The sequence below is a fragment of the Alexandromys fortis genome, unplaced genomic scaffold (assembly GCF_014885135.2).
Source record: "Alexandromys fortis isolate MF-2015 unplaced genomic scaffold, M_Fortis_MF-2015_v1.1 scaffold_233, whole genome shotgun sequence".
Classification (NCBI taxonomy): Eukaryota; Metazoa; Chordata; class Mammalia; order Rodentia; family Cricetidae; genus Alexandromys; species Alexandromys fortis.
In genome coordinates, this window is record NW_026068146.1 from 323,773 (window position 1) to 340,080 (window position 16,308).

Below are 16,308 nucleotides of genomic sequence, written 5' to 3' on the forward strand. Positions count from 1 at the left end.
CACTCAGAGGCAGATGCAGGCAGATCTCTGAGTTTGAGGCCAAGTTGGTCTGCAAAGTTGAGTTCCAGGATAGCAGGGACTAAACAGAGAAACCCTGTCTTGAAAAATCAAAGGAAAAAAATGATCTTGCCTCCTGCAACCGAGGGAGCCTGATTGTTACAGACCTCTTTGGTTCCACTGCTGAGAGTGGGGGGCTGTGAGAGTGATCGTAGCAGTGGGTGTGGCTAAACTCAGCCGCAAGGGTGTGAGCCAGGGGCATGGCTGGAGAGGAAAGCATTTTCAGGAGTTGAGGCAGGGCTGCCTCCTAGTGTTTCCATTGTCAGCAAGTAAGGGCCACCATCCTCCATCACTGCCTCCATGATGCTTTTTCCTCTGCTTTGTTTCATTTGGTTTAGCCACTTTGTTTTGTTTTCTTGTTTGGTTTTGGCTTTTTGAGACCGGGTTTCTCTGCATAGCTCTGACTGTCCTGGAATTCATTCTGTGACCAGGCTGGTCTTGAACTCGGAGATTTTCCTACCTCTGCCTACCGAACACTGGGATGAAAGGTATGTACCACCACACCAGGCTCTTTGGCTGCTTTGTAAGACAAATAAATTCAGTAGTCTTCCCTCAGTTTTATAACTTGGAGATCACATGGGAAGCTGGGGCCTCATTCTGACTCTTCAGTGCAATGGGCTCACAGTGAGTTCCAAATGTGCTCGAGGTCACCAGTTACCATCAACCTGTAACTTAGCTTAGGGCTGCAACTTACCAGCTACCGTGGGAGTTCTCACTGGGGAAAGAAAGGTTGGGAACCCAATGACCCTTTCATTGAAATCAATTCTGTTTAACTTTCCTGATTCTAAATAGATGAAAATGTAGATTTGGGGCAGAACCGAAGGGAAAGGGATTTCCCTTGGCAAATTATTTGCAATTTGTGGGTTGGACCTGACCCAGCTCTAATTCCCTCTGTCGTTGTGAGCACTGTCTAAAATGTGACTGGCTTATTAAAGAAGGAGTGCTGGAGGGGATCCTCCCAGAGGGACTGAATGAAACAGGAACAGAGCCAAAAGCCTCTCCCCCTCCCCCATCCTCCTGGCAAGGGCTCAGACCAGGAACTGCCTGGAACTTTCCCTGCTGTTCTGTGCTCACTCCTGCAATGCTTGTGATCTGTGCCTTTCTTCAGCATTAATGGGAAAGCAAGCATTGCTGGATACTTAGAGAATGAAACTCAGTAGGTAGCATGCAAAAGAATGCATGTTGTTAAGTCACCATCAGAGAATATGATTGTGGGGGGGGGCGTGCAGGGTGGGATCTTCCCTTTTAAAATACATCTCAGGTGATTCTGAGGCAGGCAGGCAGCATTTGAGAAACAGTGATGGACTTGGAACAGTCATACACCAACTCCACCATGTGGCTCCTCTGGTTGTAGCTGCTTCTGTTGCTAGTACAAGACCTCAGAATCCAGTGCTTCTTTCTTCACTAGCAGTAGCTACTACTGGCACAATCTGAGGGATACTCAGAAGGCTTTCTTAGAGGGGGTCTGGTGGGATAGACCTACAACCCCAGTTATTGGGGGAGGTAGGGTTGAGACAGGAGGATTGCGTGTGTGAATGGGATATGGGATGAGTTCAAGGCCAGTCTGAGCAATACAGCAAGATCCTGGTGTTTTGTTTTGTTTTGTTTTGTTTTGTTTTTTAAGTAGAAAAAGAGCTGAACATATTGCTCAATGGTAGAATGCTTTCCCAGCATCTATTCAACCTTAGGTTCAAATCCAGCACTGACAGAAAGTCTTTGATGACTGAGAAAGGTCTTTGAGGAGACTGCTGAATCGAGAATTCAAAGGTTCTGTCTTCTCCAGTACAGTTTTAAAATCACAGACAGATAATAACACACTCCACATACAGTGAGAGCAGGGTGGTACTACTGGGGTGTAGTTACAGCAGGTTAAAATATCTACACAACTAGAGTCTCTGTCTCTGTGTCTTCCAGCCTTCAGAGTCCTGAGCACTCTCCCTCCCTTGTTTTTGTTCCCAAGGGTTGTACATGAGGCACAGGGACCAAGGGAGAAATTTTCAGACAGAGCTTCAGATAAGCTGTATTTTCTCTTTTTAAAACCTGCTATGAACAGACTCCTAAAGAAAACCATGAATCTCTGTTTCCCCATCCCTGCTTCCCCAGGTCAGTACTGACATGGGAAGTGGTCCATAAATCTTTGCAATGAAAATGACCCCATAGGAAATGAATCTGAAAATTCCATTTATTAAAACAAATACACGGTTCACATGGGGTAGAGATGTGCACACCACATTCAGCTTCTCCTGCTTTAACATTCTAAGCCGGGCACGAAGACTCCCACCTTTAATCCCAGCGCTCAAGAGTCAGAGGCAGGTGATCTCTGAGTTCGAGGCCAGCCTGGTCTACAGAACAAGTTTCAGGACAGTCAGGGCTACATAGTAAGACCCTGTCTTGAAGAAAAACAAACAAACAGAAAAAAAAAAAATAACCCAAACACAACAACCCCCCCCCCGCTATGTTCCTGTTCCCTTTTCTTTAAAGGTATTTTCCAGAGATCCTATACAGGAAAAGTATGGAGATCTCTAACAATTGTTGGGCTATGAGTCAGTATTTTACACATAATATCCATCCTTTCCAGGAGCAGTAAGAAGCAAAGCGCTAAGGAAAAAGAAAAGGTATAAAAATCTCCTAAAGCCCATTGGCTTGATTTTCTCAAAATTCATTATGTGAATATAAGCATGTGAGGGAAAGTATGACATTTATTTTTTCTTTAAATCCGATGATTTAAAGTTTTTCTTACTTGCTTTCAAATTGAAAAACATTTTAAATTGGAGTTGATGTTGAAAATGGTTTAAGTATTTTAATGGACATTGCATTACAAGTATGACATTTATTATTTCATAATTCCATGGCAGATTTTAACTACTATGCATATAGAAATGAGGCTCTTAAATAACCGAGTTGGTTTTCTATTAGTTATCTTAAGATAAAATTATGCTGATGAAAACCATAGTTGACATTCAAAAGAATTAAGCTCTTTAGAGACCCAAGTAAGTGAAATCTTTTCCTCTTTAATAAATACAAACATTAATAAGTCAAAACTGATTTTGATTATAGCTCTATACTGAAGGATATGAAATTGTGAAAGAGACAAGATAGTTTCCTGAAACTTCCTTTCAAAGGGGAATGCATTTTCTGCCTTCTCGTTCTGTAGGCATGCTCACAAAAAATTCATAATTCCTTAACTTTTAATTGCTAGACCTGTGCAAGGTGTGCCATGAAGACTTTAATAGCTGCAGAGGTCTAAATTTGCACAGAAGACCAGAATCCTAGTGATGCCCTCTCACCAGCAAGGAGTACCCCTAGTTAACACACAAACACATCTTGTTTCAGTTCACTTTAAATGTGGGACACTTTCAGCTGATTCCACGGTATTCTCAGTTGCACATGGTGTAGTTCTGTAAAGACTCATAGTTTTTTTGTCAACCACTAAATCTCCATGAGCATCCCACCAACTATAACAAACCCCCAAGATCTGACCAGAGAGAATTCATGGAAATTACATTCATGAATTGATAAATGTTCTGGTATCCTCTTCTTCCCACCTCAGGTATCAATTTTAATTGGACATATTTATTCCTTTATCTGAAGACCCATAAAAGAGTTATTTACCAAATCTATTTCAAAATGGGTCCTTTCATCTTACTCTTCCCACAAAATACCCCTACCCCAACACACAACAAACACACTTTTTAAAAAATGAGGGAGAGAATGACAAGAAGAGAAAGTAAAGTTAACTTGGATTTGGTGGCCTTTTAGGATTTGAAAACAAACAAGATGTACAGGAGACTGGGAAGAATGCAGACCGCGTACAAAGGCTTCCAGGGCTTCCATTGCTGCTGGGGGCTACAAGTACAAGGGAAAAAGAAAAAGGAGAGGAGAGAGGAGAGGAGGGGAGAAAAGAACCAATGTTTTTTGTGGGAAGCGAGAGTGCTAGCCAGAGGAAGCTGTAAATAGGGCACAGAAGCTCTGACAAACAGAGCAGAGAACAAAGCACTGATTGCTCTGACATTTTGGGGAAGTGAAAAATGAAGACCATGTCAGTGGAAAGAAGGGCCAGCTGTGGGGTTACTCAAAGTGTGCTTGGGGTGCTTTGTCTCTCAAACAGCTGGTATTCTGGGGGTGCGCCTTCTTTGAAGCTGAGAGTTTATTTCTTCTGATGTATGAGTTAAAGAGGGCCATAGTTTTCTAGTTATCAACATGGAAAATATTCTTTTACATATGATTTCCACGGTTCCTGGAGAGTGGGAACTTGCTGATATTCTGACAATGCCTTCCTAGGTCATGGTGGATCCCTGTCCGACATTCAGTGTGGGTTTACTGAACTGTCCTGGATCCTGGGTAAACCCAAATGCTGTGGATTGGGGGAAATCTGATGTGAGGTGCTTATACCACAGTTCACTAGGAGGTATTTCAGGCATGGCTAAGGCGCTGAAGTGATCTCAATTTTCAAAACACAGAGGACTTTTCCCCTCTCTGGCATCTTTTTCTCTCTCACTTCTCTTCTTAGCTTTCCAGCTGAACAACGAAACTTCTGAATGGATGCAACATGGGAACATTTTCATGCAGTATTACTCAAAACTATCACAAAGATATGAAAGCACCAGTCACAACACATGATTTACATTTACTTGCAGAATCAAAACTATTATATACAAATATTAGGAACAGTGGTAAGAGAACACAGACAGCCGGCATTGTGTGTGTGTGTGTGTGTGTGTGTGTGTGTGTGTGTGTGTGTGTGCATTCTTTTTATTATTATTATTCTCGTAGAGACAGACTATGGGGAACATCTTTCTAAACATCACAGCTATTCACTTATCCTTAGAGTTCACTTTAACACATAAACCCTGACTTATCTCCACAGTATTCTAATCGGGAGGGGTAGAGAAAGAGAAAGGGAAGGAAAAGAACAAGGCACGAAGGACTAAACATGGATGCCATTAAGTAGAACTGTGGCTACGTGAGACAGCAGTTTATCAGAGGGCATCTAAAGACAATTCTCATTCCCAGAAGGTCAGTCATATCTCAGCTCAAGACACTGGCTTTAATTTTTTTTTAAATATGAAGCAGAAATGTAAGATCTTAAAGGGATAGCAGGAAAGAAGTGACACCGATTTTGTTTTTTATACATTGCCCTCCTCCAGACAGGTCTGCAGGGTCAGATCTCTAAAGCTGGGTGTGTAATTGGCTTCCATTCTCACAAGGGGACAATTCTTTAGACATGCACAGCCTGGAGTGTCCAGGATGGGTCTCCTTCCTCTCTTTAAATGCTGCAGACCAGAAAGGCGCCCACTTTGCTAGAAACGCTACATCAATGTCCCTGGAGCCCCGGCGGTCTTCATCTTCCTCTCAGAGACTTAAAGGATAGCGCAGAAGAACTTCTTCTCCCGAAAGGGGTTTTCTGAGGCCGGGACTGGGGTCAGCAGTGGGTCTTCCTTGGCGTGTGCCTCACAGTAGGCCATCAAGTCTGCAGCCGCCTTGGACACCTGCAAGGGAAGGCAGAAACTTGAAAGGACAGACAGGCATGGACCCAAACACTCCCGGTGCAGTTGCTCAAGTCTCAGCTTTGTGGTCCACCACGTTTGGGTTCATCCAGATGGAAGGCCAAAGACTGAGAGTGAAGGGAGACACTCCATCTGCACACACTTGGCTTCCTGATCTGCAGACAAGGGATCAGTGGAATTGAGCTGAAGGACTGTTGCCAGGAGGTGAGAATCTAGGGTAAGAGGAGCCTTAAAGGAAGGGGCCACTTAACATCAGGGTCCTGCAAGTGCCAACTCTGTTATTCTATTTCTGCGCCCTTATACTTTAGTTGCTGTACCTGGTGGCAAGAATTATACAAGTGAGATAACCCAGAAAAGACATCCAAGACCTCATGTAAGGAAGCTTTTCACATAGGATTGTTACTATATATCTGTGGATAACATATATCTTATAGAATATTTATTCATATATGTGTGTATATACATATCTATAGCTATTCCCCTGCTTTTCGGAATTCTGCTAGGAATGCCAAAGCCAGACTGGTACTACCAAGGAGGCATAGTTTCAAGTATACACACGCACAGTGATACCATGTAGCACAGAATATATACATCACAGTATCACTGTTTGTGGTCTCCAGCAGAGGTGCTGCCCTGCTTCTGGAGAAGGTGGGAAGTTGCCAGTGGTGCTTTTCTTTGTGGTTGTTGCACATTTTTTGTTACTTGGGGAGGTAAATTTAATTCCACCAGTTCCACTAAGATGTCCCATCTGCATGCAAAGCACTCAAATCCCTGGCTAGTTCCAAAGGGGGAAACTAATTCTTCACACACCTTTACCTAACTTGATAATAGCTAAATAAAAGGGAATTCACTGTTTCTAGGCTCAGCTCCCCAAAACAGGGGAAAATGTCAGACTTAGAGTAGGAATTGCAGCCATTTTTAGTCATGACTTTTACTTATTTGAGCAATATTCGCTAAGCAGGAGCTTAACTGCGAAGTAGCAGAGATTGTAAAACAGCAATACTGAAATCACATTTGTTAGGAAGAGATCTGGTGCCATCCACACCTACTCACCCACGATGCTCACATACAAACATGTGGCATGAAGTTTCTGAAGCAGAAACTTTTTTAAGGTTTTATTTTTATTTCATGTATGAGTGCTGCATGAAAGCTTGTGTATCCTGTGTGTACATTGCTCCAAGAGGTCAGAAGAGGGCATTTGATCCCCTGGAACTGGAGTTATAAACTGTTATGAGCTGCCATGTGAATGCTGGCGACCAAACACAAACCCAGGTCTTCTGAAAGAGCAGCCAGTGCTCTTAGCCACCACGTCATCTTTATTCCCAAAATGCTTTCTGTGACCCAGAAGATACTAGAGTGGTAAAAATTAATAACATGGACTTGCTCATAGTTTATATTTGAACAAATTATTCTGAATGATTTCCTTTTCAAATATATTTTGTTTCCTCAACTAGATTGCAGTCTCCTGTGGATGATAATCCAACACAACATCAGAATCTTATGAATAACTACAATAATTGCTGATATCTGTGACCTTTGCTATGTGTCAAAACCATGTAAACCATGTTATACCAGTCTGTAGATTGTGTTGTACATAGTCTGTAGAGCAGTACCATGTATTTGTATCTGTAGAGCAGTACCGTGTATCTGTAGAGCAGTACCGTGTATCTGTATCTGTAGAGCAGTACCGTGCATCTGTAGAGCAGTACCATGTATTTGTATCTGTAGAGCAGTACCGTGTATCTGTAGAGCAGTACCGTGTATCTGTATCTGTAGGGCAGTACCGTGCATCTGTAGGGCAGTACCGTGCATCTGTAGGGCAGTACCGTGTATCTGTAGAGCAGTACCATGTATCTGTAGAGCAGTACCATGCATCTGTAGAGCAGTACCGTGTATCTGTAGGGCAGTACCATGCATCTGTAGGGCAGTACCGTGTATCTGNTGCTTTATTCTTTCTGGTTTTTGCTCCCATTTTTTTTTTTTTTTTTTTTTTTTTTTGAGGGGGCAGACAGAATCTTACTGTGCTGCCTTGGCCCTTGCTATGTAATTCAGGATGGTGTACAATTCGGGATCCTCCTTCTCAATCCCTTAGACACTAGGATTACGGATGTGTGCCATCATATCAAGCACTGTCCTCAACGTGTGTGAATTCTAGGCTTCACTAAGCAAGTACTCGGCTTAGGTCTCAGCTCAGGAACAGCCAATTGTGAGTGTTCATGTTCCTGATTTAAAGTCTACTTAGACTGTCACATGTGTTCCTTACCTTAGTGTAAAGTATGCGACAACCTGTCTAGATTTTATGCTTTGAGCTTATCCCTTCTAACACTTGGCACGTGGATTATTTTTATATTTATAGGCCCAATGTTCCATGGAAACTTTTCTCAGAACTTTAGAACAGTTTCTACCTTTTCTGTCCTGTTGATTCGTACTCCGAAAAATCCTAATTTAGATGCCTGCTGTCATCGCTATAGATAAAGCAACATCTTCTCTGCGACAGCTGAAATAACTGCTTATATAAAGTCTTTAACTGGAGTCCCCAATGGGCCTGAGGATAAAATTTAAAGAATATCCTATGAACTTTGATGATTAAAACTATTCCTTTATTTTTTTCTAATGTCAAATGGAAATTTATCATCTCCTTTCTTTATAAACAGGGATACTAACATGAGCTGTGCAGGCAAGCCAGTCAGTTAATGGAATCAGATATTTTCAATCATATTACAGTCATCTTTATATCTCAACATTGTATTTATATTTATCCACTTTATGGTTATAGACATGGCAGTAGACTATATAATAAAGGAATATATCTATAACCATATTACATATTATATATGTTTTGAAAATATTTTTCAAGGTATGCTATTATCTAAAATATTTTAGAAAAACATTCTGATACACTGTATTTCAACATAATTAGTTTCCTTTGTAGTTTAAAAGCATCACTCTGAGAAGGGGACCATAAACTTCAGCAACAACTAGTTAGGTCAAGGATACCAAATGTTTAGGAAGCTGAGTGACTGCTTTTGAAGCCGTCACAAATGTTCTCATCATACGGTGTATGTAAAGACAGATCAAATATCCAGATTGCCTTATGGAACTTCCCATTTGAAATCGTCAGTTGTTCCCCACTTTGTAGAAACAAAAACATCATATAGTAGCTTGTGGATCTAGAAAGTTTGGGACTCGGTCCTCTCTAGTTTCATAACTCCCTACTTCCCCCTTTTAATTTTGAAAACTCTGCAGTCCTTTCTGCCTCATAGTTTTGTGTATCTGATTCTGAGACATCGTCTTTCTTCACATCCTCTGTGGTCTGCTTTATGTTTATTTTCTTTTTTCTTTTTCTGCCAGTAATCAATGGAAACCCAGTTCCTGACAGGGCACTCGTTGATCACTTTGTCCAAACTGACTTTCTTTACCCTTTTCTGTCCAAGTGTGAATCTTCTCATTCACGGAGGCCACACCCCTCCCAGTATGGTCATCCTTCTGAGCTTGTTTATTAGTATTTTCTAACTCTGCAAGTACTCTTTGGTATGAAGGCAGTAACTATCTGCCTTATGCATTGCTGTATCTTCAGTGCTGATACATAAAAGAGGCTCAAGCAATTACTGAAAGAATTCTCAGACGTAACCTTAGTCAACAGATATTTCATTCTACCAAAGTGTTAAAGTAAGTCCAAATAGATGTAAATGTTTCTGATCAACTTAACTGCACCCCACATTAAAACTCAAAAATTTAAAGGAATATTAAAAGTAACAGTACGCTACAAGATCAGCTTCACAGTGTCTAGTCTCTATAAAATATTGCCAATTGCAAAGAAGCAGGAGGAGAGTTTCGCTGTAGTGGTGAGATAGATACATGACTGACCTGGTCCATGAAATGGGGCCAACAAAGCTATTTAAATATTCTCTATATGATCAAGAACACAGAAAAAAAATGAAAACATGACCAAAAGAGACATGAAGGATGTGCAAGGCATCTTCTGTGGCAAAGGGGAGGTGCAGAGTGGAAACTTGGTTCTCTGCAAGGAGAGGAGGCAGACAAGGTGGAGGCGAGGTGTTGTCTCATTGCCAGTAAAGGGGGTTAAAACTGTAGAAATCAAAAAATGATACTACTTCTTTAAGGTATAGAATAGGACTTGGTGGTTTGGGTATAAATACATGGTTATATATACACATACATACAGACAAAGGAAAAACAGGTATGAAGTTACGTGAATGCTTATGTGTTGTGTGTCTATATGTGAACATGCATGTGCATTTTCTAGCTCCATCCAGGGAGAGGACCTGGAGCAATGAGCATGCTGCATATCTAGATCTTTGTTTTTAAAAGCTGTTCTCAAACGAGTTAGGGCTCATTGGAGGAAAGGAAGACTGCAAGGCTGGGCAAGGAAAACGGAAGGAGCACCCGCTTTTGCTCCAAACTAGGCAAGTGCTCAAGAAATGAGTGACTCACACCAAAAGGACCCAGTAACTAGCTCTTAACCCATGAAAATTTAACATAAAAAATAATAGACTACAGGGGTTGAAGTAATGGTTTGTGTGGTAAGAGCATGACTGCTTTTCTAGCTGAATGGGGTTCAATTTCTAGCATTTACGTGGCTGCTAGCAGGGGGTCTGGTGCCCTCTTCTGCCCTCCCAGAGTGCCTATAAAATAAAATAATGAGAAATTAAACAAAGATTATCAACCATTGATTAAAGGGGGACACCCTGAGCCCATAGCAATGTAATTAAATACACTTAAAAATGGAATGTTTTTGAGGAATAAGAGAATTACACAATCTAGAGCTACTCAAGTTCCCAAGTACTGAAGACCTACAAAGAGGAAAAGAACTGCTTTTCATAGAGAAACTTTGAAGACAACATCTTAGTCAATAATCAAAGTTAACATTACCAGTAACTGATAACTCAAAATCAAGTCCTGCCTGAGGGAGGAGGCACAACAGATAAACACTTCATATGGTCAAGTTGTCTAACTGGAATTTATTCAGAGAGAAATAGCAGATAAGGGGGACAGCAAAATGGCTCAGTGGTTAAATGTCCTTGTGGCCAAGCCTCCTGAGTTTGATCTCCAGGGCCCACGCAGTGAATAGAAAGAAATGTCAGACAAGCCCAAAATGAGTGACCGTGCATAAAATAAATGGCCCACAATCTTAAAATGTGTCAAGGTCATAAAAGCAAGTGTGTTACACAGAACAGCTAAGTGCAAAACAGGATTTTCAATCAGATCCTTTGCTAAAGAAGGTATTATTGGGGTGATTTTCAATATTTAGATGGCCCATTCCTTAACTTATTCCAAATGGTAGGAAAATAAAAGCCCTGGGCACTGTACCCGTGACTTGTCCATCACTGAGATGTGATGTCTCTAACCCAGGAGGTTACTTAGGACAGCAGCATTTGTCTTCCAAGACTGACAGTTGTTGAACTCCAGCTATGTGTAACCTCACTAAACTCAAACCAAGGAGCAAGGAGAGGGGAACTCTGGATAGCCCCAACAAAAGCCATCAGACTATGACTGTAAGCTCTGAAATAAAGAACTGTTCTAGGTAGATAGAGATGCCTTGATGTCTCTGAGAAGTTGCAGAAGAGGCAGCTTTCTTTTGAAATAAAAACCAGACCTCCCGCCAAAATTAAATGGAATGAAAAGATACAGTTCCATCTATATTACATTACAAAGTTGAGTTCCCTCCTCAAATCGATGTCACAGAATGCATGCAAGCTATCAGGCAAAGAAACAAACCCCTAAGAGGCCGCCATTGCCTCTGCCTGTGGGAAGTGGCCTTGTGTTGAAGGGTATGAGTCATGGTCACTTCCTCTTTGGCTCGCCTGCATTAATGCCATCATCCGGGCTACATCAGTCTCTGGTGCAGCTGGTGTTACAAGCTTACTCCATCAGGCTTGGCTATTTTAAAAAATTAATTTCCCAGGGATTTGAAACTTCTAAGGTTTTATAGTACAAATGAGGATCTCAAATGCTTGTATTTTGAAAATTTTTAAATAAAAATGGAACTATATATATTATATATCATGCATATATATGATGAGACGTCTTATAGCTGACATGTCAAAACACAAAATTTATTTATATTTCATGCATATAACCTGAAGGTAATGCTATATAGTATTTTTGGAAAGCTTATGATTTTACTACGACTTGTCAAATGAGGTCGAACTTTTCTCTGGTAGCAGTGTCTTGGTGCTTAGGAAGTTTGGGAAGACTTTGAGTTTTTTTCCTTTTTCTTTTTTGTTATTTTGTTGTTCTTGTTGTTTTGTTTGTTTGTTTGTTTGTGGTTTTTTTTTTTTTTTTTTTTTTTNTTTTTTTTTTTTTTTTTTTTTTTTTTGAGACAAGGTTTCTCTGTAGCTTTGGAGCCTGTCCTGGAACTAGCTACTAGCTCTTGTAGATTAGGCTGGCCTCAAACTCACAGAGATCCGCCTACCTCTGCCTCCTGAGTGCTAGGATTAAAGGTGTGTGCCACCACTGCCTGGCTAAATTTGGAATGTTAGGGTATAATGTTTTCCTGGTGGCTATGTACAATGCATAAGACTAAGTATATACTTTCTGATGGAAAAAATAGTCCTCAGTTGTTAAAAATTGTACCAGCCCTCAAGAAACTGAAGTTGCACAGTCATATCAATACAGAACAGAACTGAATTGAAAACAATGCAATGACCGTACTTGAAGATCTGTAAGTTCTTTGTATGCTTTATTGATTTTATCATCCATAGAGATGTTCTCGATTGTCCTATAAAGAGGACTATGGCATATTCTTTCTAATAAAATTAAACATACTGCTTTGAGAAAGGAATATCAAAGCTTTCAACTTAAATGTTGGAAAAATATTTGCAAAGCCCCAAACATAGGCTGTGCCCTCCCTCCCAATCTCTCTCTTCAGAGTCTTGCTATGCGGTTCAGGCTGTACTTGAACTTGCAGCAGTCATCCAGTCTCGGTCTCTCAAGTGGGATTACAGGTGCACACCACCAGACCTTGTCCTGGTGTAAACTATTTTGTCTCTCAGTACGGCGCTCTCTGAAGTTCAGTTCCTAAGCACTATGAATCTATCATCAGAAAGATGATCTAGTTATTAGAAATGCCTAGACTTATATTTTTTCAATCATTAAAATTAGCCTACCTGTTTATTTTTGAATTGTTTCAAAAGGTGCATTGCAAATGGAGTTTACTTACAACCACACTATGGTACACAATAATTTGACTTTAAAACCACCCATCCTACCCCCCTTTTGAATTCTCTCTAATTGATGCAATTTTATTTATCTAATTACGTTCACACTAGAGGCATCACAGAACCGTGGAGAACACAGCACTGCCTTCACCTTTAAGAACACGCAGTCTGTCTGGAATAGTTTAGTTAATAAAAGTTAAAGTAGCAAATTTAGTAGAAATAGAAAAAGATGCATGAGCGGGTGGAGATTTGAGCTGATACTTAGTGAAAGCATATGATTTGCACAGAAAAGAGGGGTTTGGGGTGTGGTGTCCCAGGGAGGAACACAGAATAACCAGGAATTACACAACACACTGTTAAAGCAGTAAGGAGCATTGGTTGAAAGGAACACTGGAAATAACTGGGAGAAATGAGTAAGTTTGAAATCTTTATGTGAGATCAGTTTATGAGACTTATCAGGTAAGAAATGACCATTTCCTTCATACTCCTGGCCTTGGATTTTTTTCCTTCTTGCCTCTAGATTATTTTTATAATGGTAAGAGTTGACTCTGTCAAATAATATAACTTACAACAGTCCCTGGCCATTTCCTTATCCGTACAGGTGGGTTAATTCCTAGGACCCCTGATTTCACACTGTGGTGTGATCTTGATAGCAGGAAAGTGAAGCTAGAGGTGTCTGCATCTTGCTAAACAGGAATGCCAGATTATGGATGCAAAACTGAAAAGACGCAGCCAATATCTGCTACCCTGGGGACAGTGGGTGGCATCTCGGGTCTGTCATATGCACCAATCATCCAAGAATCCACTCTTCCCAGGAGCCCCAAATGGCTGATTATGGAGCACTCGTGGTTCCCATGGCTTCCAGTTGTCCCTTCAGCTGCTGACCACACCACTTCTCTGTCCTTGTATTCTGAGACACCTTCTATCTTCCATAATTAATCCTAACTTTCTGCTTAAGCTAGACAGCTTCAGTTTCTATTTGATACCCAAAGAGTTCTAATATGGTGATAATCAGATAGTTCCTGAACCCCTGCTGTCCCCCACTTGTCTGTCCTCCCTGCACTCCTTATTCTACTGTTAGTGTTCGTATATTCACGTGCACTCCACAGCCCCCACCACTCTTCCCTGCTGACTCCCTTGCTTTCATTCCCTATCCCTGAAGTAAGTGCTAACAAAGAGAGGAAGGTCATAGTGTCATTATTATATGCCTGGGGCTTACAAACAGATATAATAATTATTAGTTTATTAGTCTGAATCTCCCAGGAGATGTGATACAAAGTTTCAAAACAAAAAGTGTTCTTCGGGTCCAATAGAGACCAGCTGAGGGATAAGGTACCTCTTGCTTATATGAGACCTGTAGAAGCTCCAGGCAGCTGTACTCTGCCACCTCTTATTAAGGGTCCTACAGCTGTCACCTCCGCCACAGCTGGTTCTTTCAGATGTGCATAAAGCCATATTATAATGAGATAACTTCTGTACCTGGAAAATCATCAGCCTGGCATCCTCCAAAAAGCCCTCCCCTCCACCACCATCACAGGCTCTGCACTGAAAGAGGATGGAGAAGCTAGAAATCTTGGGGCCCTTGAAAGACCCCTGAAAGCAGATAACCAGCTAGCTGACAACTGTGTCAATATAGTCACAATTTTACCCAGCGGGGAAACTAAAAATAATCTGTTACTTCACCCCAGCATGCCCGCCTGGCTGTGTAGTGCAGAACAAATGCCCTAGTACAGGCAGGTGCTGGATTTCCATCAACAGAAGATCTGATGGCAACAAGAAGATTTCAGACAGGAAACTATGATGATTACCTGGGAGATGGTGGCTCGGTGCATAGTTTATTATTATATTTATTATTTATTATATATTTATTATTATTTACCCTTGCATGAGCTCTCTCTCTCTAGCTATTTATTTATGTCTCTTCAGAAGGCAATCAGGAGTTGGCTTTGACACCTTTTGGTAATTATGGCTTCCTGGATAATTTTGCTTATTTTGATAGTAGGTATTTGTTCATATCTTTTGAAACCCCTCACTATGAGACAGATTATCAAGGTTAAGACCTGTAATTGTTCATTTCTACCTCTAAAACCTAGTAAGTACTGGCAATATGGAAAATCTCAATAAAATATTTATTAGACAAATAGATGAATAAATGGACAGATTAAAAACACCAATTTCACAAGGAGGGTCCTAGAAACCTTAATCAAAAACCTAATGATTGGTTTGAATCTTATGGAATCAGTTCCATTTTCCATTAATAAAGTGAAGAGGCGAAGGGGTGGATGAAGGACAGTCAAAGCTTGGAGGTTTCTTTCGAGGGAATCAGAAGTTAATGTGCCCAGTGTGAGCAAGAGAACGGGAAATAAAGCTGAAGACATGCACAGGGGAACTCTGTAGTTTCCATTAAAAAGTTTAGAATTCACTGTACAAGGGATGCAGAACTGTGGTATAGTAAAGTTTTCAGTGGGAGAGGAAGATGGCTGAGGAGGGCATTTCAGCACCCTCACCTGTGGTCATCTTTAGCACCCATCAGAACCTCACACTCTCCCTCAAGATCAGTGTCTGGGGATTCTGAGGAGTGGAAGAAAACGCCAGCTCCAGCAGAGTTTCACAGAGAGGCCAAAACCACTATTTCTCAGAAGGAGGATGTGTGGAGCTTGCATTCCCCTTAAAGGAGAAAGTCCCTGGAACACCTCCCTTCTCCTAACAGTTGTGGGATGAAAAAGAAGCAACAAAGGAGGAGAAGGCAGAAGGCAACAGAGGAAGAAAACACAGGAAGGAGCCCTTACCTCATTCACAAGCAAAGAAGAGTAACCGCCATGGAAAACAGAGCAGGATCTGATTACAGCATGGCCCACCACCAGGAATCTGAGTTTACAAAGAAGGTGTCTAGGGGATGGGACATGTCCTGGATGTCTGCCCAGATTCTTTGTGAAGATGGATGAGCTCTCCCTTCACTATCCAGAACTGAGGAAATGGTTGTGAGAAGTTTCAAACCTTTTGTCCTGAGGAGGCCGTTCTTAACTGTGGCTATTATATTTGAGTTAACTGAATAATAATAATAAAATACTGATGTATGACTCTCAAACCCAAGAGATCCTAATTTAATTGGCTTTCCTTTAGTATGCTTTGGGAATTGGTCTGTTTATAGAGTCCTTTGGGTGATATAAACATACGCATAGGCTGAGAACAACTGTTCTACACCAGGAGCCAGCAAACTTGTTTCATAAAGGAACAGAAGGTCATTATTTGGAGTTTCAGGAGCTATGTGATCCCTGATAACACTTCTGTTCTGTGGCCAGAGTGTGAATGGAGCCACACACAAAATATAAACAAATGAGTATACTTGTGTGCCAACAATACTTTATTTAAAAAAAACATAGCATGGACTAGATTTGACTCCTAAGCCATGTTTTATTTTCTGTGGCATATCCCAATGTATCCACTGAACAATCCAGACTTTTTAAAGTGTAGAGAAGAAAAAAGTAAAAAAAAAACTAAAATTTTTTAAAATGCATTTGGAATAATGTTCTATTTTATTTTATTTGAGTATAATGGGATAT

At 40.9% G+C, this 16,308-nt stretch overlaps 1 protein-coding gene across 5 annotated transcripts in view; it reads right to left on the reverse strand.

The window, feature by feature from the left end:
* Positions 1–2,221: 2,221 nt before the first annotated feature.
* Gng2 (G protein subunit gamma 2) overlaps positions 2,222–16,308 on the reverse strand; it is a 97,917-nt gene continuing 83,830 nt past the window's right edge. For all 5 annotated transcript variants that reach the window (XM_050127033.1, XM_050127035.1, XM_050127037.1 and 2 more), the window contains one exon: positions 2,222–5,546. In XM_050127033.1, coding sequence (XP_049982990.1) covers positions 5,418–5,546 — 129 coding nt within the window. In that variant the 3' untranslated portion in view covers positions 2,222–5,417. The remainder of the gene's footprint in view (positions 5,547–16,308) is intronic.